At 54.5% G+C, this 22,654-nt stretch overlaps 2 protein-coding genes across 5 annotated transcripts; one reads left to right on the plus strand and one right to left on the minus strand.

Annotated features, from left to right (window-relative positions):
* Positions 1 to 1,595: 1,595 nt before the first annotated feature.
* PIERCE1 (piercer of microtubule wall 1) lies at positions 1,596 to 4,963 on the minus strand. Of its 3 annotated transcripts, none has more exons than XM_081237262.1 (3): positions 4,747 to 4,963; positions 3,608 to 3,686; positions 1,596 to 2,693 (listed from the first exon to the last, which is right to left on the minus strand). In XM_081237262.1, the coding sequence occupies exons 1-3, from the start codon at positions 4,887 to 4,889 to the stop codon at positions 2,505 to 2,507; spliced, it is 411 nt and encodes a 136-aa protein (XP_081093388.1). In that variant the 5' UTR covers positions 4,890 to 4,963; the 3' UTR covers positions 1,596 to 2,504. The 3 variants fall into 3 exon arrangements, with proteins under 3 accessions (XP_081093388.1, XP_081093387.1, XP_081093389.1); XM_081237261.1 differs by having other exon boundaries at positions 3,587 to 3,686; XM_081237263.1 differs by having other exon boundaries at positions 3,579 to 3,686.
* Positions 4,964 to 6,044: 1,081 nt separating this feature from the next.
* MRPS2 (mitochondrial ribosomal protein S2) lies at positions 6,045 to 9,585 on the plus strand. Of its 2 annotated transcripts, XM_081237606.1 has the most exons (4): positions 6,045 to 6,116; positions 6,241 to 6,366; positions 6,832 to 6,961; positions 8,468 to 9,585. In XM_081237606.1, the coding sequence occupies exons 1-4, from the start codon at positions 6,077 to 6,079 to the stop codon at positions 9,075 to 9,077; spliced, it is 906 nt and encodes a 301-aa protein (XP_081093732.1). In that variant the 5' UTR covers positions 6,045 to 6,076; the 3' UTR covers positions 9,078 to 9,585. The 2 variants fall into 2 exon arrangements, with proteins under 2 accessions (XP_081093732.1, XP_081093731.1); XM_081237605.1 differs by lacking the exons at positions 6,045 to 6,116; positions 6,241 to 6,366 and having other exon boundaries at positions 6,444 to 6,961.
* The last annotated feature ends 13,069 nt before the right edge of the window (positions 9,586 to 22,654 follow it).

Below are 22,654 nucleotides of genomic sequence, written 5' to 3' on the forward strand. Positions count from 1 at the left end.
CGGCAGCTAAATTAAGCGATTAGTAAAGTGTTGTGAAACTTCGTCAATGTTTCATTTCAGAGTGGAATAAAGGCCAGATAAAGCAAAGACCTACTCGTGGGTGGGGAAGGAGTTTCTCTGGAATTGCCGTGCAGTTTATTTAATAACCTGTGGAAACTGGTTTTTGTTACCCTGTTTGGATCACCTTTCCCGTAATTGTTCTGATTGGATTTAAGATTTCAAAAGAACTCAGTACAAAGGTCAGAAGACTGATGGGTGTCATTTTCTTCCCATTCTATATGCTATAATGCCGAACAGAAGGCATGTTCTTGTAATTTAGGATTAGATCTGTCAATCTAAACTCTTTTATTTTCCCTCACACATAAAGATTCCAGTTTGAAAATATGTTAAAAAGATAAATTTCATGATAATCACTGGAGTTCCTATATGACTCATGCAAACATGTAGGAAGTTAGAGTGTGTCTATGGGGTCAGATGCTGATGACCTGGCCCTTCCCAGGACCCCCCAAGGTGGGTTCAAGCCCAGGACCTGCTGCAGGGCACCCCCTCTGGACCCTAATTTTCCCATCCATAGATGGAGGTACAGCAAGACCTGCCCCAGGCGTGAGCATCAGATGAGGTGACACTGTCAAAGCTCTTCGAAACTGTGAAAGCAGACAAGTGGAGGGGAGCACGGCACCTCGCGGGGGCCCAGGTGCCAGGAGCATGTGGGAGTTGGGAGCCTGAGCCAGAGATGGTGGGTGAGTTTTCAGGAAGACGGGCATGTACGTTATACCCGAGGTACTTCGGTTGTCCGTCTTTCCAGACATTTATTCTACGTACAGAGTCTAACGTTCCATTAACTCATTAGCAACTGATACAGAAATATTGGTTATTGGCTATGTCAATTAAAGCAATTCAGTGCCTGATCTTGATGCCAGAATTAATTTCATAAAGCTCACTGGCGTGCTTGGCATGTTTTGTTTGTGGATGTCAGCTCGGCTGACCGTCCCACCCTGGGCCCTGACCTACACACACTGTCCCGTTGCGGGGGTGCAGGTGCTCACCGGGTCTAGATTGGAGGGGAAACCGTCACTCTGCCTGATGGCTGCATCCTCCCCTGGATCCCCTGCGCTTCCCAGCCAGCCACAGAGGAAGGGATGTGTCCTTTTCAGTGAGTTTAGAAACTGGATTGATGAGCTGTTCTTTTTCTTTTTTTATTTCAACAGAGGAGAAATACAGAAACATTCTGAGGATTTTGGTATTTTTAATGAAAGGTTGTTAAAAAAAGGGCATTGTCAGTGTGATGCCTGGAGTCTGTGCCAGTTTTCCAGCTCAGGAGAAGGATATGACATAGACTCTGGCTCCAGACCCAGCTTTGGACCTTTTCTATTCAATAGATTGATTTTCTCTGGGAACCATTTCCACCCCAAACTGAACGTTAAGAATGTTGCTAAAATGTTTACTTTTGTGTAATAATAAGTTTTTAATGAAGAAATAACCGGTCATGGTATTTCATTTCCTCCCAAATTCATATGTGAGTAAAATCCCTTTGTGTAAAAACCTTTGTAAAGAAGGTAGCGACGATGGTCTGTAACAATGATTTCTTCTGTCTGGTTCCAACACATTCCGGATTTCCTGTGATGAGCTGTCATAAAGGAAGGTGGGAGGAATCTATGTCTGGAAGATATATATTGTCCTAGAAAATGTTTTCTTATTGAGGACCCTCTACATCCTAGTAAACATTGATTGAGAACTAACTACATGGAAAGAGAAATCCACTTTATGTAGTTATTACCCCCATCTGAGAAAAACATGGTCTTCCCCGCCTGATTTTTTTAAAACTTTTTATTGAAAAGGGACAATGAACAGCAAGCGGGGAACCCCGATGTACACCTCACTCCTCAGCAACAAGCAGCACTCACCAACCTTGTTTTTTCCGCCTCTGCCCCAGCCCTATTCGTGGCCAGGGGGTGCTCAGTATCACGCCAAGCTTGGCCCGGGTCAGGGCCAGTAAGGGCCCTCCTGCCCGGTCCCGCCTCGAGCTTTCCTCCTGAGGTCCCCTCTGCCTCCTCGCCCAGCCCTCGTCCACACCCAGGCAGGGCATCCTACCCTCCCTCCGTGGCTCGGCAGGATGCTTGAGAACAGAAACCACGTGTAGTTTGTCATGAGTATAAAAATGGCTCCCAAATAAAGATGCAGGTGGGGCTCTCTGGGCGTTCCCAGCATTCAGACTGAGATCGGGGTCCCAGGATGCCCACCGCCCTACTTATTGGTTATACCTGAGTCAGGCACTGGGGACATGGCAAGGTTTTTAATGGAAAGTCAAGCCATTAGCTCTTTTTCATCTAGATGTAAAACAGAGAAAGTAGGGCATCATAGCCCCATTTGCACATTTTTCTAACCTAGAGAGGAAAAATATTTTCAGGGAAAGCAGTGAAGTGTGTTCCTTCACAATTGGGCAAATTATCAAAGATTAGGGCTGCCAGTTGTCCAGACTATCTCCGCCAGAGCCGGGAGGCCCCTCAATCACAGATGGACGGCTTGCTGACCCTGTAGCTGGGGTGGAAGTTGAGCCGGTCATAGAAGGTGATGAAGTTGTCCGGACCCGTCACAACGCTCTTCTCCATGTAGACGTTGAAAGTATTGTTCTGGAACATTCCACCAACTGCAACTTGTCTAGAAAATTTATACGAATTTGGATAAAATACCTTCTGGAAGTGAAAAGGGGACACTAGGGTTAGTGATACATGATAACACTCTTGAGCAATCAGTCATTAGGTATTTTGGGAAGAAAAATAAAAATTTGTAAGAAAATGTTTTTAAATTCTTATTTTGTAAGAAAATGTTGTCTCCAATCCTAGGAAGCAGAGATCCTGGGAGAATGACCTGTAAATGCTCTAGGAACTTTCTAGATAAATAATTTTCTCATAAAAGCTCTATCCCCCATGAAAAACAGGTAAATAAGCAATTATCATGATCTTTTAACATGAATAATTTGGAAGAAAAACAACAACACTGCCAGCCCCAAAATGGGAGGCCTTCCTATCTTGGGTACCCAGGGGATGCTTACACTGGTCCATCTGTCCTTCACCTGGACCCAGCAGGGGCATCAGGGGGTTCTAGGAAGCTCCTTGCCATGTGACGTTGATCTCAAAAAGGGGTCAGGTTCCCCAACGGTGCATAGATCCCGGGGCCCTTTTGTAACCTGTGCTTTCATCAGCCAGTGCTACCTCTTTAAGATCACAGGTTAAATATTTCATAAAATACGGTATTACTCCAAAAAGAAGGCAGTTCTTCATTTATTGGCCTCAAAACCTACTGCATTAGGTTACGAGAGTTGGCTGGTTGTACGAGTGAATGGGGCCAGCCCTTTGGGATGTTGTAAGGAAGCCGACATGCCCTTTTATCACCCTTTAACTCATTTCATTGCTAAATTCATTCGTTCATTTATTTCTACCCTGCCCTGTCCCAAAAGGAATTGAGGTGCGCCCTCCCGCTTCGGGATGCTGGAACTGCGGGCCTCTCTGCACCTCCCCCTCCCGATGTGTTGCTCTTTTGAGAAATGCGGAGTCAGCCTCCTCCTAGAGATGCCCCACCTGCGCACCTTTCCTTGCTTCCTCCTTACCGGCATCTCGTGCACGGTGGGGGCTCTGCTCCCGTAAGCTTGGTTACTGGTCCTGTACACTGAGGGGGGCTCCTTGGTCCTAGCAGATGAGAAAAATACTTTCTTTTCCACTCATTTGTTTTAATTCTGCCCAAGCCACAGCTTTAACATATTTGGTTGATGGAGCTTTGTTGGACATGCCCCAGATGGGCGATGCAGCCGTGAACCTGGGCTCCTGTGGAGTGCAGGGTTGGCCTTCCTGGCAGGCTCAGCCTCCCTGACTCCCTCTGCTGACCTCTGCCAAAGCCCTAAAGAACTCCCAGGTGGCAAGTGCTGGCCCTCAGCCCCAGCGGGACCTGGGCCCATGCTGTCATTTCCTGGGTGGGTGGGTAGGCCGGGAGCTGTGACTCAGCCTCCAGGCCTGCCGCTCGAGGGGGCGGCGGGGGGGTTCCCTCCACTTCTGAGCCTCCAGGAGAAAATGTTCCTGCAGTCTCTAGTCCTGATGCTATTGGTACAGCAGTTTAAGTAGTGACTGTGCGCTCAGACACCCCAGCTCTACCTCATACTAACTCTGGGGTCTGTTTTTCTACAACCCAGATGTCCCTCCTGGGAAAGGAAGATGCTAACAGAGCCAACTCTGTAGGATCGTGGAGGGACTAAGGCGGGTGGGGGTGGGGGAGCAGGGGAGGCGCGCACAGCCTGCCCAGCTGTGTCGTAAGAGGCTGCAACGCACTGGAACAGCTGGCAGGCCACGCCCCTCGGCAGCCTGGTGATGGAGGTGTTGCCATGCACCTCAGGCGGACGGGTCCTCTCCGCCTAGAAAGGAGAGGAGACTGGTCCTGCCCTAGAGGGTGCTGCTGGGATCAGCCCGAGTTGTGTAATTTCCCCTGGGCAAACCCCGCCCCACCTCGCTGGCGGGAGGCCCACTCACTCCACCCGCAAGCCACAAGCCGCAGGCAGCACCTCCGCGCTCATTTGGTGGTTAACAGCTGACACCGCTTTTGACTTGGGGGCCAGGAGGGGGCCTGGGGGTTCTTGAACAAAGGGCCATCTGGGCAGAGCGCAGGAGCAGCTGGGCACCTGGCTGGCGGCTGGACCAGGAACCCTTTCTTTCCTCTTCGTATGCCAGGTGGACCCTGACCAGACTCCCTGGTCCTCACCTGTAGCCCCGAAACCAAGCCGGGTTGTTGAACCTGGCCGGCAGGTCCTCGCTCACGCGGTAGTAGTCGCTGGTTTTCTCCGGGGGGGCCTTGGCCTTGGGCACCTCCTGCTCCACGCACCCCTGGGGGTCCTCCTCGGACATCTCGCCTCGGTCTACCCGAGTTTCGGGGGAAAGAAAGAGCGGGCAGGAAACAGCTTCTCAGCCCTGGGGCCGCGAGGGGCTGCGCGGCGTCTTGTTGCTAAGCGACGGCCCGGTCACCTGACTGGATGGGCGGGGTCCTTAAAGGCGCCGCGCCTCCTGGGCCGGAGGCCGCCCACCACCGGCGTGTGGGGCAGAAGTCCGAGGTTCTAGAACCTTCCGTGGCGAGCCACGAGGCCCTGGGCTGGCCGGAATAATAAGGCATTACTTCCTGGGGCCGCAGTGCCGGGTACCCAATGATCAGTAGCCTTCGGCGCCAACATTTTCTCAAATGCGGTGGGGGTCGGATTTCCAGGCAGATGAAACCCCGGGCCTGGGGCTTCATCGGCAAATTGCGGAGTTCAGGTTCTCTAAGGCCGCTCCGCTGTAGCGATCCGACGCTCACCGCGTGGGCCAGGGCTGCTCCTTGACCCCCACCCCCGACTTCAGGCCCCCCAGTATGCTGCATCTAAAATTAAGACTCCAGGGCTCCCCTGGTGGCGCGGTGGTTGAGAGTCCGCCTGCCGATGCAGGGGACACGGGTTCGTGCCCCGGTCCGGGAGGATCCCACATCCCGCAGGGCGGCTGCGCTCATGAGCCATGGCCGCAAAAAACATAAAATTAAGACTCCAGATTTGCCTAACTTTATGGAATCTTTCTAAGCCAAATGTTTAAAACTTAAAACACTTTTGTACAGCGGGAGGTTGTGCTGGACTGGCCGCAGGTGAAGACGGTCCCCATCTCCTGGCGGGTTCCCGCGGGACGGCTGGGAACCTCCTCGGCCGCCGGGCACTGTGCAGGGAGGGGGCGAGGGGAGGAGTATGCAGACCCCGCACTCGACAGGACCCCGGCCCCGGCCCGCCCCACGCTCCTTGCGGGTCCACGGCGCCCGGGCCGACTTGGGGCGCAAGGCCCCGCCCTCCCCAAGGACTGCGTGCTCCGACCCGGGGGGCAGGCGGGGGCCAAGTGGCGGGGACGCGTCCAGAGCTGGGGTGCCCGAGAGAGGAGGCGGGCGCTCAGTGGCACCCCCGGGCCTGCAGGTGGCGCTGCGGCGAAGGCGCGGGCCGCGGCCGGAAGGAGGAGCCGCTTGTGGGGCCGCGCCTGCCCGTCTTCCGCGTCCATCTGTCCGTCCGCCTCTCGGAGTCCATGCCATGGTACCCGGCTCGGTCCTACCACGGCTGCTCGGCGCGGGTGAGGCGCCCGGGACTCGGGGGTGGGGGGCGCGGCGGGGACCCTCTTCCGGGCCGGGAGGCGGGAGGGAGGGAAGGAGGGAGGCGGGCGGGGGGCGCGCGCCACGAGTTTGCTGTCGCCGCAGGTGTCCGGCGCCGGCCGCTCCAGCTGCACCTCGTCCAGACGGCGACCCCGGGCCCGGCGGGTCCGAGCGGCAGGACGCTGGGGAGCGCCGCGGCCTCCGCGGCCCGGGAGCCCGAGCGCAGCAGCGGTAACGCCGACCCTGCGGTCCTGGGGGGTTGAAATTGCCCCGCTGCTGGGAGTCCCGGGCGCCCTAGGTCTCCATGGGGCCCCTGGAGGATGCGGGACCGGGGAGGGCGAAGGGCAGCCTTCCGCCCCTGGCAGCCCACGTGCTGGGCCGCACGAGCTTGCAGCCCTCCGAGCAGCCCCACTGCCGAGAAGGGCCGAGGCCTGCCCCACCCCCCCGAACCGCGGCCGGGGAGCTCCCGCGGGCGGCTGGCGGGACCACGGGGATCTCAGACACCACCCGGCTCCCCTCCTCTCCGAGTGAAGACTCGGCCACGTTTACCCAGGAGCGAAGCCGGGGTCAGATCCCGGCCTCCGCCCCGAGCCTCCAGAAAAGGACCCTGGGGACCCTCAGCATCTGCCCTCCCGCAGCCCCCAGGCTTGGGAGCCGGGGTCCAGACCCTGCATCCTCTCCCCCTCCCCGCCCCAGATCTCAACGAGAGGATCCTGAGCGAGCCCCTCAAGCACTTCGACTTCTTCAATGTCAAGGAATTGTTTTCTGTTAGAAGTCTCTTCGATGCCCGGGTGCACCTGGGACACAAAGCTGGCTGTCGGCACAGGTAGGTGACGCCCCTGGCGAGTGTAGGGGTGCCCGGGGGGCTCAGGACCCTTGTCTTGGCGTCCAGGGCCCCTCTTTTAGTTTGTTTTAAGAGCGTCTAGCTCCCTTTTCTTCCAGATGGGATGATTGAGCCCCAAGGAGGGGCAGATGTTTATTCTCAGGCCCCGTTTGCTCCCCCCGACCCCCAGAACCCGTGGACCTTGCTATGGGGCTCCTGGTCCTCGGTGGGGTCAGGCCCGCTGCTGCTGGTTCCCAGACAGACAGGCCAGCCTGGAGGGCGGTGCTGGCAAGGCCGTCGGCATCTCGAGGTGGGGGGTCTCCAAGGGCACGCAGAGGAGTGGTGACTGGCCCAGTCTGTTCACGTGGCGATTTTGACGACTGGGTTGGGCGTGGATTGGAGGAGCAGTTAGGCCAGGGAGGGAGGCGGTTGTAGATGTTCAGGGGAAAGGTGATGGGCCCAGCTGCTCCGGCAGAGCCGGAGCAGTGGTTGGATGTGGGGTGATGGGGGCAGAGCCGGAGGTCCGGTTGAGCAGAGCCCAGAGCAGGTGTCGACATCCTTCACATCAGGAACTTGGGTCCTGTGAGGGTGACCCTTCGGCCACCCCAGTGGGGATGTCACGCAGGCACTAGGGAGAAGCAGCCTGGGCCGGGGGCCACCACATCAGGACCTTCTGAGAACATGCGGAGTGGGGGATGGAGGAGAGAGGAAGTCCCGGGCGGGAGCCCTGAGCAACCAGCGCCTCAGAGTCTGGGAAGAGGGGGAGGGGCCGGGGCATGGGAGGAGGGCGCGCCACTGTAGGTGCTGCGGAGAAGTCACCTGAGGTGAGGGCACGTGGGGCCTTGGGAAGGCTCTTTGGAGAGGAAGAGACAGTCCCGGCGGGAGTGAGCAGAAGCGTGAACGGGGCGGGGGGCTGCAAGAGGGCAGGCTTCGCAGCCCCGGCTCTCGGCCCGGGCCAGTGGGTCTGTGCCCTCAGGGTTCCCCTCCGAGGCCTGGCTGCCTCCTGCTCCGGCCGGTCATGCTTGCAGCCCGGGGCACCCCCTGCCTTTCTGGTTCCCCAGCCCCGCCCCCGGGGGGGGGCCTCAGTTGTAAAGCCGCAAAGGCGATGATAATGACAAGGGTGGGAGCCAGACGAGCAGCACCGGGTGGGACGCTGTCCAGACGTCACGTTTAAGTGTCCAGACGTCCGTGTGGGTCCACTCTGTTAGGCGCCCCGCGCGGCCAGGTGGAGGTTCAGGGGGGTAAGCCGCTTGCCCGAGACGTGGAGTGGCCTGCAGCCCAGCCTGCCCTGCTCGCCCACCCTCACCCCCCCCCCCAACTGCCCGCGACTGTCACTCCTGGGACAGCGTCCCCGCTGCTGTTATCCTGGTGAGGGCTGCAGACTGTACCAGCCCTGGGCTTGCCGTGCCCCCCATGCAGGGGCCCGGGGCTGGGGGAGCACATGAGAAAGGGCGGGTGGAGGTGGCCACGTGGGGCTGGTTCACACTGGCCTTGGTGGGTGTCCGGCAGGTTCATGGAGCCGTATATCTTCGGTAGCCGCTTGGACCAGGACATCATTGACCTGGAACAGACGGCGACGCACCTGCAGCTGGCCTTGAATTTCACGGCCCATGTGGCCTATCGCAGGGGCATCATCCTGTTTGTGAGCCGCAGGCGGCAGTTCTCACACCTGATCGAGAACGTGGCCCGGGACTGCGGGGAATACGCCCACACCCGCTACTTCAAGGGCGGCCTGCTGACCAACGCGCCCCTCCTCCTGGGCCCCAGGGTCCGCCTGCCAGATCTCATCATCTTTCTGCACACGCTCAACAACGTCTTTGAGCCCCACATAGCCGTGAGGGACGCGGCCAAGATGAACATCCCCACTGTGGGCATCGTGGACACCAACTGCAACCCATCCCTCATCACGTACCCCATCCCGGGCAACGACGACTCGCCCCCGGCTGTCCAGCTCTTCTGCAGGCTCTTCCAGACCACCATCAACCGGGCCAAAGAGAAGCGCAAGCAGGTCGAGGCCCTGTACCGACTGCAGGACCAGGAGGGCGCCAGGGGCCACGGTCCAGCTGACCCTCCTTCCCCGGGAGTGCAGGCCGAACTGGACTTGGGTCATTCCCCTTGACCTGCCTGCCCTTCTCCCAAGTGAAACAGCAGCCAAGTCTGTTCCGAAGCTGGGAACCAAACCCCCATACCCACACCCACCCCGACATGGTCCTTAGCACCTTCCCAGTTATTCCAGGCTTTGGGTCCCTGCTGCTAGGAACGCTTCTCAGCAGCTGCCCACCCGGGGCTCCACTTCAGACCCGAGGACCCAGCGGGCTCCCTGGGCAAGTGGCCTGCCTGAAAAGGACCCGTCGGAAAACATCCCGTCCCTGGAGTCCGAAGTCCTTGCTTCTACCTCGAGATGCGTCCCTTGTATGTTAGGAAGGTTCTCACCAGGTTGACTTTTCTCAACCAGAATACCCGTAGGTTGGGCTGCTTCCCTGCTGCCTGGTTTCAGGGGCTATTTTATAACGTGAGGTTGCAGGGGGAGCCACTAAGAAGATTCCATCCGGGTTGGGACAGGCTGGGCAAAGCAGCGTGATTTCAACAGGAATAAAACGTAGATTTGGGCAGAATGGGGACCTGGACCATTGGTTCTGCAGTGTGGTCTGTGTGGTTTGTTTTCATTGGCACCCACGGGGCCCCTGGAGCACACGAGACACGTTCCTGCCCCCTGGGTCCTTGAGCTTCAGGGAGACAGGCAGGCACGTGCACGTGGGTTTGGATGGGACATCACCGGCTGCCCCTCGACACCGTCTTCGGTGTTGAGGCTCGAGGCCCTCGTGTCCTGCCCGTGCCCTGGACAGGCATCCTTCCCAGGTGGTCGGGTAAGATGGGACCCTGTTCACAGGAAATTTTGGACGCCCCCTCATTTGTGGGCCCTTCCTTGGCAACGCTTGTGTTCCCGGGATGAGGTGTGGGTCCCTGCTTTCCAGGACCCCACCCCGTGGCTCCTGGTGTACCTGACGACCCCAGGACCCTGTCTGCTGCCGAGGGTCCAGGCAGCAGGGTCTGGTGGGGTCAGGACAGGATGGCCTCGTGGATGGATGCATCATGCCAGTCCACGTCTTAACAGTAGCACACGGGGGCAGGAGGACTGGTCCCACAGGCCCACTCAGCATCTTTCAGTGGGGGCATGCAAGGTGGAGGTCCTTGGTGTTTTCTGGAAGGGTTCGCAGTTTGGAAGGTGCAAGGAGCTGAATGCCAGTTTGAAACCAACTGACAGGCATTGGTTTAATTTGCGAACAGGAAGTATGGGCATGCAAATTCACAGGCAGGTAAATTGAGGGGTCCCCCCAAGACTTTCCCACCACAAGATACCTCCCTCGGTGGGTGCGGGTGAGATTTCCCGAACTCCTTTGGAGAGAGCTGGCCGGGCCTGTGGCTCAGCGCTCCAGGGAGGCCGGAGTGGGCAGCCAAGACCCTCGAGGTCAGCGCAGTGTGAGAAGTCTCAACCGCTGTGGACGGGAGCTCTGGAACGTGAACTGGGCCTCCCCGAGGTGGAGGGTCCACACCGCCCTTCAAAAGCAGGCCATCTGGGGAGGGCAACGCTGGCAGGGTGACGAGGGACACGCAAGGAGGCCCTGTTATCACGCCCTTGACTCGGGCTGGGTGGAGGAGAGCGGCCCTGGAGGGCGGGCTCCCCGGAGCGCCCCGCCCCACCCCATTCCCCGTGGTGGCCTGCCTGGCCCTGGCCATCCTCTGTCCCCTGAGGATCCCCCTGGAACCTGCACCAGACACAGGCCGGTGAAGACCAGCAGGGACAATGAGAGTGTGTGTCGGTCACTGTGCTGCCGGTCCTGGGGACGCTGGGAGCAGGGCGGACAGGGGTGGCCACACTGAGCAGGTGACTCGGCGGATGATGGGACACAGATGAGCTGGGTGGTTTCAGGTACACGAGGACCTGGAGGGAGGCACGGGCTGACGGGGCCCAGAGACCGGATGGGGGCAGCTCCAGCAAGAGCAGCCGGGGGGGCACTTCCAGAGGGGCTCAGGTAAAAGGACAGGAGAGGCAGAAAGCAGGCTTCCACCCTAGTCGGGGGTCAGCCAGCCCCGGCAGACATCAGAGCAGGCACAGCAGTTGTGACAACCTCACGGCCTCGTCTAGATACAGACGCACCCTCCCTGCAGGCGGGGACCTCCAGGTTCGCCAACCTGGAGATAAACACCAAGAGCGGCCAGAAGCCCCGGAGGCCTGGAGAGCAAGGGCCTGAGCCCTCCCCTCCTGCTGCCGCAGTGACGACTTGCCCATTACACCTGACCTTTCCTGGGGTCTGGCAGGGTCGTGCCCTGAGTGGTTGGTGTCCCAGGGGCCTGGAAGAGCCGGGTTCAGGGGGGGATTCGGGGCCAGGGTGGGTGAGGGCAGGTGTACCACGCCACCAACTCGGGCCAGAACAGGCTCGTGGTGAGTGTAGGCGTGCAGGGTGTCGGAAGCCATCGTGGAGCCATGGCACCGTGACAAAGTCATGAGCAACGGAAGGCGAAACTGCAGGGCAGCGCCGTGCCAGGAAGGTGGACTACAGCTCTGTTGTTATGTTTTATGATAATAAATTTACATATAGGGGCAATTTTGGGGGGATGTTGCTCCACGTGAAAGAAAAATTCCTCTAGGACTCCCCCTCCTGAAACTACCACAGAATGGGAAGTACCCACTAAAGCCCTGGGGAGATGGGTAAAGAATTAAGAGCCTGGAACTAAGGGGATGTTTTTATGAAAAACACCCTCTAGTATGGAGTTACGGCCATGGGCCGGAGTTCCTGATGACATAGGAAATCTATGGTTCTATTATAAAGGAAGATTAATTATAGAAAAGCAAATGACTAGAGCAGAATTGGTTGCTAGGATAGGGAGAAAACACTGTCTCAGTTAAAGGAAACAACGAGAAAGAGCATGTAGGTACATTGTAAATATTTTCATGGAACCATTGTAAAAGGTTGCCCATGCAAGAAGAGAAATAGGAACAAGTAGCTCCAACTTTTACAATTAAAATAATCATATAACTGCTTGGCTTGGTTACTAAGAAATAACCTGTGATTAATGGGAACTTGGGGAAATATTTTAATAGGACATCTAGAAACTAGGGGATTCTTTTTTTAAATCTTTATAGAACATTTTGAGGTTTGATTGTGCTAAGATTGTTTGGCCATGTACCTGGTAATGTAATCAACTACAATATATAAACCGGTGATTGTGAAGAATAAAGACATGAGAAAGAGAAACATGCAATGCTGATACTTTAAGAAGTGTAATAGAATTATTTCCTTCACCAACGCTATCCATCCCTCGGGTATCCCTGGACTCGCTGGAGCTGGACTCCGGCAGCAGGGGTCTCTAGAATCGGGCCTGCAGGTGGCTGGGGCCAGACACCACCTGGGGCCACTGCCCAGCGTCCGGCCCAGGACTTTGCCTCCAGTGGCCAGTCCCAACCCAAGGAACTGGGCTCCTCCCTTCACCCACCAGTGCTCTCCAGGCCTGGCCCTGGCCACGTGCAAAGCCAATTCTTTCTATACTGTTGCATCTCAACGTACGAGCCTAAGTATTCTCACACTGTTTTTTGACCTGTCCCTCTTTTGTCCGAAGATTAGCCCGTGTATGAAAATGAGTCGGCCCTGAACCTGTATGAGACCTGCAAGGTGCGGACCGTGAAGGCAGGCACGCTGGAGAAGCTGGTGGAGCACCTGGTACCCGCCTTCCAGGGCAGCGACCTCTCCTATGTCACCATCTTCCTGTGCACCTACCGAGCCTTCACCACCACCCAGCGGGTCCTGGGCCTGCTGTTCCAAAGGTGAGCGCCCCGCCCCTCCCCGGCACAGTGGTTCCCCGCCCACCCACTGGCTGTGTGTCTTGGGAATGTCGCTTTACCTCTCTGAGCCTCAGTTTGCTCACGTGAAGGCCGGACTGCCAGGACTGTCGGATAAGCATGGACAGTGCGGCCCCGCACCTGGCCCTGTGGGAAGGGCTGCTGAGGGCTGGGACGGTTTTTTTTTTTTCTTTTTTTTTTTTTTTTTTTTTGCGGTATGCGGGCCTCTCACCGCTGTGGCCTCTCCCGCTGCGGAGCACAGGCTCCGGATGCGCAGGCCCAGCGGCCATGGCTCACGGGCCCAGCCGCTCCGCGGCACATGGGATCCTCCCAGACCGGGGCACGAACCCGTGTCCCCTGCATCAGCAGGCGGACTCTCAACCACTGCGCCACCAGGGAGGCCCTGGGACGGTTTTAATTAGGGTTTTCCTCTCCCCGTGGAGAAGCTCTCTGCTTCCAGCCCCTGGGCAGAATAGTTTTCCCATTTGTAAAGAAGTTTCCAGATTCTGTCTCAGGGGTCCTTCCTGGGAGTAGCCAGAGCAGGGCTGGCTGGGGGCTGGCTGAGGGCCCAGGCCCACTCAGGCATCTGTAAGGTGCTGGTTGGGCTCATTCATTCAGCAATACATACGAAGCACCTACTGTGTGCAGGCACTTTTCTAGGCATTTGGCTTAATTCAGTGAACGGTGCAGACAAAAATCCCTGCCCTGCCGGGCTTCCACCCTAGTCGGGGGGAGGTCAGCCAGTAACACTAGACGTCACAGCAGGTACGGTAGATGTGACACCCTCACGGCCTCCTCCAGATACGGGTGCATCCTCCCTTATTCCAGCGAGGACGGCGGACCTCAGGACCAACTGAAGAAGTGAGTAGACTTTGGATCTGATGGGAGGGGCTGGGCAGAACCCCAGCTGCCACACATCTTGTGATTCCTGCTGGAGGGCTGAGGTCTGGGGGCTCCTCCTGCAGGAGGAAAGGAGTCCGAGAGCTGTGGCTGGGGTCCCATGTCCCCAGGGAGCAGAGGGGAGGCTGGGGGCTCAGAGCCGGCTCCCCTGCCTCAAGCAGCTGGTGGCCTACGTGCAGCTCAACTTGCCCGGCTCCGACCTGGAGCGCCGGGCCCACCTTCTCCTGGCCCAGCTGGAGCACACAGAGCTCACCAAGGCAGAGCCGGAGGGTGAGGAGAGGGGTTGGTGCTGGACACGCAGGAGCCCCCGAGGCTGCCTCAGACCACCCACGTGGGGACTGCTGTCGGGGAAGACGTCCTGTCTCAGATTCCTGGACTGGAACTTCTGTAAAAGGCAGCGGGTTGTTTCCTTTCCTTGGAAAGGCACGTTTGGAAGGCAGGCACGTTGATCTCCTCCTGCATCTTCACTGCCGTCTCAGGATCTAGAACTGGCTCCAGCACCAGCCCCTGTACAATCTGAAGACCTAGATCCAGCTGCAGAACTAAAGCCAGATCCAGAGCTGGAGGCGTTTCCATCAGTGTCTGGAGGGACACCTCGAGCGGCGGCACCAGAGCCGGAGCCAACATCACAGTCAGTTGCATCGGCACCTCTGCATCCAGGGCCCGTGGCTGCACCTGCTCCGGAGGAGACCCAGAGCCGGCTCAGGACCCACTACCCCTACGGGGGGAATGCGCTCTGGCACCACGCGCAGTGTCGGCTCCGGACCCACCTTTATCCGCTCCCCCCACCCCCAAACTTTCCTTCCCCTCTCCTGTTACTATTTCTGATGTGGTGTTTAATTTTATGTTTTCATTTCACATTATTTATGGTGTCTTTTACATCTTCATATAACCAAGTTTAATTTTTTTAAATTTTAAATTGTGCATTTCAGGAGCATCGAGTATATTCACAGTTCTGTGCAACCTTCCCCAGGGTCTCGGGCAGACTGTTTCACTCCCCAGAAGGAAACCCTGAGCCAAAGCGTTCACTCCCCATTCCTCTCTCCCCCAGCCCCTGACAACCTGTAATCTGCTTTCTGTCTCTGTGTCTTTACCTGTTCTAGATGTTTCCTATAAATGGAATTATACAAGGTGTCTTTCTGTGTAGGCCACATATTTTAAGAGGGGAGTAGTTAATTTTCGTTTTCTTTTTTTTACTTGAAATAGCATTTTTGTTATATGAAAGGGAAATGCCAGATGGATTAAAGATGAGATGTACAAATTGAAGCCTTTTTTGTAAATATGTGTGCAGTCTCAGGGTAGAGACCCCTGTTCTGAGTATGGCCCCAGAGCCAGAAGACAGAAGGGAAACGCCTGGCTCTTCCCATGGCCAAAAAGAAACAAGAAACATGTAGAAAGCTGGGAAGACAAACCACAAACTGGAACAGCATTCCTCACATCCCAGGGCCAGAGAAAGGTTTGACACCCCTGTGGTCCCCCAAATCTTGAAAGTCAATGTTTTAAAAAGGAACAAAGAACAAACACGTGCAGTTCCAACAAGAGGCCACACACGTGGTTGGTACGGGTCAGAGATGCTTGACCTCCCAATGAGGACACGCAGATGTAAACACCGTGGAGACAGCGTTGTCAAAACCACACTGACAGGTTTCTAGTCTGGTGGCGACCAGCCCTGGGGACAATGTGAGGAAGCAGAGGCCCAGCAGATCCTCTAGAGGGAAGCGTGGAGGACACTCCTCTCTGGGAGAACAGTGCGCAGGACCCCAAAGCTCCACAGGTGCAACCCTGTACCTGCAGAGCTAATCCCAGGAGTTTACCCACAGGAATTCTCGCATGGTGTGTGTGCCCATGTGCACATGTGTGCGTGTGCAGCTGTGGGTGTCAGGTGGGGAGGATTCTGGGGACGTGTGCCCTTCTGGAAGCTGGTTCCCCCGGGTGGATGCTGATCAGTCCATCGTCTTCCTCTTCCGCATTTTCTGGGGCCCCGAATCAGAATTTACGAAGAGCCCCTGCTACGGGACATGGGCCATTTGCCATCTTTCACTCTCCGAATCATGCTGAAGGGAACATCTGCGTCCATAAATCTCTATTTAGGGCAGAATCCATGAGGTGGATTTTCTGGGTCAAAACATATACAGTTTTTAAGGTACTGGCCACAGTTTCCAACAGAGCAGTCTCTGCCCACTTTGAGCCTCGCTTGGGAAAGCGGGGCCTCAGAGGCCCCGAAGGCCAAGACCTCAGGGAGGGAGGAGGCGGAGGACCTGGGAGTGACCTGCCCAGAAGGGACTGTCCCGCCCCTCAGCCCCGCCCCCAGCCCAGCCCCGTTCTAGAGCTGGTGCCGAAGCTGGTACAGAGCTGGCTCTAGTTCAAAGGTGGCTCTGCTCCTAGAACTGGCACTGGAGCTTCTGAAAGAGCTGGTGCTGGACTTGGCTCTAGCTCTGGGGAAGGCGCTGGAGCCAGATCTACCTCCAGAGACGGTCTAGACCTGGTTCTGCAGTTGGACAGCGCTCTCGAGCTGTCTCTCACACCGGCACTGGAGCCGGTGCTATAGCTATTGCGGTCGTTGGCTCCGGCTCTGGCTCTGGAGCGGCCGCTGAAGCTGACTCCTGGGTGGGTACTGGTTTGGCTGGAGCTGTGGATCAGGTCCTGGAGCCGCCGGTACCTCCGGAGCTAATGTTACAGCAGGTGCCGGAAGCAGCTGTGGATTTTGCTGTGGCTAAGACGCAGGAGCTGTCCCTGGTGCTGGAGCTCTCGCTGACTTTGCGGCTGACTCCAACTCCGGTCTGGTGCTGGATCTGCTTCTTGTGCCTCTAGCTGTACAGCCAGTCCTGGCTCTAGCTCTGTGGCTGGTGCTAAAACCGGTGGTGGAGCTGGTTGTAGCTCTGGCACTGGTTCCACCTCTGAAATTGGTGTCAGGGCAGATTCTGGCACTAGAGCAGGCACAGAATCTGGCCTAGGAGCTGGTGATAGAGCTGCCTCTATCTCTGAAATGGCATCATGCTGGTGCCAGAGCACGATCTAGCTCTGACGTTGGTGCTAGAGCTGTTGCTGGAGCTGGCTCTTTCTCCTGAGCTGGCGCTGGCTCTAAGTCTGCTACTGGCACCCAAGCCAGCTCTTGCTCCGGAGCTGTTGCAGGAGCTGGCTCCCATGGGGACTCTGGCTCTGGAGTTGGTCCTAGAACTGTGGCTGGAGCAGGCTCTAGCTCTGAACTTGGTGCTGACTCTCACTCTGGAGCTGGTGCCAGGAATGGCTGTAACTCGGGGGCTGATGCTAGAGCTGGCGCTGGAGCGACCTCTTCCTTGGCACCTAGCACTGACTCTAAATTGGCTTTGAGCTGGTTCTCACTCTAAAGTGGGCACTAGAACTATCCCTGGGGCTGGCACAGGAGTCAGTGATAGAGCTGTCTCTATCTTCCAGAGGTAGAGCTGACATGACAGCTGGTGTTCAAGCCAGCTCCAGCTCGTGGGATAACACCAGCCCTGCCCAGGAGCAGCACTGCAGCTGAAGCTGCAGCTGGCTCTATCTCAGGAGTTGATGCCAGTGTTGGGGACTGAGTTGACTGTCGCCATGGCGCTGGCTCAAACTCTGGTGCCGGAGCTGACTCTGGCTCTGCAGCCAGCTCTGGCTCTAGTTCTGGAGAGCCAGAACTATTGGTGGTAATAGAACTAGCTCTGGCAATGGATCAGTGCTGAAGCAGGTGCTGGAACTGACACTGAGTCTGGAGCTTTGGCTGGAGCTGGCTCCAGATACCACTTGCGCTCTTGAGCTGGTGCTTGGAGCTGGCTCTAGACCTTGTGCTGGAGCAGGCTCTAGCCCTGGAACTGGCGGTAGAGCTCTCTCTAGCTCAGGAGCTAATGCTTGAGCTAGTTCTGGTGCTGACACTAGCTCTAGAGAGAGCTCTAGAACATGATGGACTTGATTGATATTTATAGGACATTCCATCCAAAAACAACAAAATACACTTTCTTCTCAAGTGCTCATGGAACATTCTCCAGGATAGATCGTATCTTGAGTCACAAATCAAGCCTTGGTAAATTTAAGAAAATTGAAATTGCATCAGGTATCTTTTCCGACCACAATGCTATGAGACTAGATATCAATTACAGGAAAAAATCTGTAAAAAATACAAACACATGGAGGCTAAACAATACTACTAAATAACCAAGAGATCACTGAAGAAATCAAAGAGGAAATCAAAAAATACCTAGAAACAAATGACAATGAAAACACGATGACCTAAAACCTATAGGATGCAGCAAAAGCAGTTCTAGGAGGGAAGTTTATAGCAATACAATCTTACCTCAAGAAACAAGAAACATCTCAAATAAACAACCTAACCTTACACCTAAAGCAGTTAGAGAAAGAAGAACAAAAAAAAACCCCAAAGTTAGCAGAAGGAAAGAACTCATAAAGATCAAATCAGAAATAAATGAAAAAGAAATGAAGGGAAAATAGCTAAGATCAATAAAACTAAAAGCTGGTTCTTTGAGAAGATAAACAAAATTGATAACACTAGCCAGATTCATCATGAAAAAAAGGGAGAAGACTCAAATCAATAGAATTAGAAATGAAAAAGGAGAAGTAACAACTGACACTGCAGAAATACAAAGGATCATGAGAGATTACTACAAGCAACTATATGCCAATAAAATGGACAACCTGGAAGAAATGGACAAATTCTTAGAAAAGCACAACCTCCCGAGACTGAACCAGAAAGAAACAGAAAATATGAACAGACCAATCACAAGCACTGAAATTGAAACTGTGATTAAAAATCTTCCAACAAACAAAAGTCCAGGACCAGATGGCTTCACAGGCGAATTCTACCAAACATTTAGAGAAGAGCTAACACCTATCCTTCTCAAACTCTTCCAAATATAGCAGAGAGAGGAACACTCCCAAACTCATTCTACGAGGCCACCATCACCCTGATACCAAAACCAGACAAAAATGTCACAAAAAAAGAAAACTACAGACCGATATCACTGATGAACATAAATGCAAAAATCCTCAACAAAATACTAGCAAACAGAATCCAACAGCACATTAAAAGGGTCATATACCATGATCAAGTGGGGCTTATCCCAGGAATGCAAGGATTCTTCAAAATACACAAATCAGCGCTTCCCTGGTGGCGCAGTGGTTGAGAGTCCGCCTGCCGATGCAGGGGACGCGGGTTCGTGCCCCAGTCCGGGAAGATCCCACATGCCGCGGAGCGGCTGGGCCCATGAGCCATGGCTGCTGAGCCTGCACGTCCGGAGCCTATGCTCCACAACGGGAGAGGCCACAACAGTGAGAGGCCCGCGTACTGCAAAAAAAAAAAAAAAAGCGTCATGTACCACAATGTTCATTGCAGCTCTATTTACAATAGCCAGGACATGGAAGTGTCCATCGAGAGATGAATGGATAAAGAAGGTGTGGCACATATATACAATAGAATATTACTCAGCCATAAAAAGAAACGAAATTGAACTATTCGTAGTGAGGTGGATGGACCTAGAGACTCTCATACAGAGTGAAGTAAGTCAGAAAGAGAAAAACAAATACTGTACACTAACACATATATATGGAATCTAAAAAAAAAAATGGTTTTGAAGAACCTAGGGACAGGACAGGAATAAAGACGCAGATGTAGAGAATGGACCTGAGGACATGGGGAGGGGGAAGGGTAAGCTGTGACAAAGCGAAAGAGAGGCATGGACATATATACACTACCAAACGTAAGGTAGATAGCTAGTGGGAAGCAGCCACATAGCACAGGGAGATCAGCTCGGTGCTTTGTGACCACCTAGAGGGGTGGGATAGGGAGGATGGGAGGGAGGGAGATGCAAGAGGGAAGAGATATGGGGCTATATGTATATGTATAGCTGACTCACTTTGTTATACAGCAGAAACTAACACACCATTGTAAAGCAATTATACTCCAATAAAGATGTTAAAAATAAATAAATAAACAAACAAATAAAATAAAATACTCTACAGGGGAAAAAAAAAAAGAAGACACAGCATCTAGAAGCCCACTGGAGTGTCCAGTCCTGCAGGCTTTGGACTTGCCAGCCCACTTGCTCACATGAGCCCACATGTTAAAATCAATTCTCTCTATATATACATACAACATATACACACGTGCATGTGTGTCTACACGCACATGTGTATAAGCCGTGTGTGTGTGTACACGCACATGTGTATAAGTCGTGTGTGTGTACACAGGTGTATCCTGGTGGAGGGCCCTGACCCGCCTCTGTCCTTCCTGCTTCCCCTTTACAATCGCTGTTATCTGAGGCCTTAGACTCAGTGCCCGGTGGTATGCAAGCCTGGTGTTGCCTTCTGGGCTCTGCCGGCGTTGCCCGGGGTTCCGAGAAAAGCCTGGCTGACACTGTCCTGGCTAAAGACACACAGAAGACCCCCAGAGCCCTCTTACCTGTAACAATCCAGAATGTGGTCAGAGAGCTTACACTCACAAGGCTGGCCAACAACACGGTCAGCATGCAGACTACTGGAACAGAGAGGCGGACATATAAGGCCTCAGAAAAAGAAACTAAAAACAGGATTTTCTGAATGCGGACTTCCACAACAGGAAGGTCTGCACAGAATATGTGATCATCCCTTTCATACATGTCTCGGGGAAGTCAAGTCTTTTGCCTATTCATTGTTACCTTTTAGCGCACAACTTAATACGTGCTATTTCGTGCACAATCCTCTCCTCTGATGCTAAATATTTTCAGTCTACGGTCTGCAAAGAGAAGAGGCAATCGTGGCGTATGCAAGAAAGAGGGAGCCACCACCCCTGGAAATCATCATTAATATTTGAATTTCTAGCTGTCATTTGTTTGGGGTGTCCAATAGGCTGGTCCACCCCCAGTTACACAGCAGCCAGGGCAAGGATAACAGGATCAAGAGGGCTACACTAATCATTTAACCATCTTGCAGTGAGTGTTTAATATTTGGACTCTGATTTGCTTCCAGGGAGGTTGTGTGTGTTTGGCGAGGGAGAAACACAGAGGAAGAGGGGGAGGCAGATGATTTCATGGCTTAAAAGCTGCTGTAAAAGCTTTTCCCATTAAGTGCAGAAAAACATTGGACAAAACCCAACATTCTTTCATGAGAAAAACACTCAAGAAACTAGAAACAGAAGGGCACTTCCTGAGCCTGATATAGGGCATCTGGGAACAATCCACAGCTCACGTCACACTTAGTGGGGAAAGACTGAAGCCTCCCCTGAGGTCAGGAACAAGGTGAGCAGTGACCAGTCTTGCCAGCTCACTGCCACATTTCACTGGAGGTCCCTCAGGCAAGAAAACAAAATAAAAGGCATCTAGGGCTTCCCGGGTGGCGCAGTGGTTGAGAGTCCGCCTGCCGATGCAGGGGACACGGGTTCGTGCCCCGGTCCGGGAAGATTCCACATGCCGCGGAGCGGCTGGGCCCGTAAGCCATGGCCTCTGAGCCTGCGCGTCAGGAGCCTGTGCTCCGCAACGGGAGAGGCCACAACAGTGAGAGGCCCGCGTACCGCAAAAAAAAAAAAAGATGGCAATACTTCCCAAATGGAACTACGGATTCAATGCAATCCATAGCAAAATCCCAGCTGCCATTTTCTTTGTGTTTTGCAGAAATTGACAAGCCAATGCTGAAATTCATTTGGAAATGCAAGGGATCCAGAATCGCCAAAACAATACGGAAAAAGCAGAGCAAAAGTGGAGGACGCATACTTCCTGATTTCAAAACTTGTTACAAAGCTACAGTAATGAAGACAGTGTGGTCCTGGCATAAAGATAGACATAACAAATCAATGGAATAGAATTGAGGGTCCATAAACAAACCTTCGCATTTGTAGTCAATTGATTTTTGATGAGCAACCAGACAATTCAATGGGGAAAGAATAGTTTTTTTTCAGTAAATGGTATTGGGACAAGTGGATATTCACACGCAAAGGAAGAAGTTGGACTCTTCCTCACAGCCCTCACAGTGGATGAGGGCTTGCCCAAAAGCTGCAAGGAGGCTGCTGGGGCCAGGCTGCTAGATGACCCTAGAGCCTGCCTGGCTCAGAGCAGCTGGCTGGGTGAGGTCACTGCCTGGTGAGGCCCTGGGACGAAGGTTCAGTCATCCTCCGGCTGCATTAATGTGGGCCCAGAGCTTGAGGGCAGACCTCGATCATCTGTACAAGAACCTCTGAGCTGAGGACTACAGTTCCCCCTTGTTCTAAGTGGGAAACTGAGATGCCAAGATCCCTCCTGGCCTGTAAGTAGCAGCCCTGGGGTTAAAGCCAGATCCCTCTGGTCCAAAGGCACAAGGCTTCCCCTCCCCTGCATCCCCTTTCCCTTGACTGGCTCCGCCTCCTCTTGGGAAATGGAGCCCTGATCAGGGATGTCAGAGGCCCTCCCCCACACAGAAAGGCTGTGGCCTGTTCCCTGGCCTATCCCCATCTGGAACACACTTCACCACTTCACATCTGAAACAGTGTATACACACACACATACACACACACACACACACACTCAGAGGCCATGAAACACTGACTCATCCTGGGAGGGCTACCCTCCAATGTTTTCTATTTTACTTAAAAGTCCCAGCTATCCCACTAACACGGTCATAGCCCACTAAGCGGTGGTGAGGGCAGTGCGGACCGCTGTCTGAGTGTTCCCACTGCCAGGACACCAGATTCCCCCGGGCAGCCCCTGGGGGTGTCCCCTGCAGGGCTCTCAGAGACAGGCACAGATGACCATCGATGCATATGAGCAACTTATACATGTCTCTAGCTGTTTTCTCTGGTTTCTAGAAGTAGATAAACTTAGATGAAGGGGAGGGTATCAGGGTCCTATTGCCAAGTCACCCTCCAAGAGGAGAGTCCAGGGACCTTTTATCTTCCCTCACCTCTTCACCCAGCTCCTCCCAGACCAGCCCTGATGCTGTCCTTAGGCTGAATTTGTCCTCTCCTGAGGGGAGAGGGGACAGGGAAAACAGGG

The sequence above is a fragment of the Mesoplodon bidens genome, assembly GCF_964165515.1.
Source record: "Mesoplodon bidens genome assembly, chromosome: 6".
Classification (NCBI taxonomy): Eukaryota; Metazoa; Chordata; class Mammalia; order Artiodactyla; family Ziphiidae; genus Mesoplodon; species Mesoplodon bidens.

Excerpts from the sequence above, each read along its gene's own strand:
- PIERCE1 (XM_081237261.1), bottom strand. The coding sequence starts at position 4,889 with ATGTCCGAGGAGGACCCCCAGGGGTGCGTGGAGCAGGAGGTGCCCAAG. Across the intron at positions 3,687-4,746 it reads GCTTGGTTTCGGGGCTACAG|GACCAAGGAGCCCCCCTCAG; the intron begins GTGAGGACCAGG and ends CTCATCTGCTAG. Across the intron at positions 2,694-3,586 it reads TAAGGAGGAAGCAAGGAAAG|AAGGTATTTTATCCAAATTC; the intron begins GTGCGCAGGTGG and ends TTTCACTTCCAG.
- MRPS2 (XM_081237605.1), top strand. The coding sequence starts at position 6,456 with ATGCGGGACCGGGGAGGGCGAAGGGCAGCCTTCCGCCCCTGGCAGCCC. Across the intron at positions 6,962-8,467 it reads AAAGCTGGCTGTCGGCACAG|GTTCATGGAGCCGTATATCT; the intron begins GTAGGTGACGCC and ends GGTGTCCGGCAG.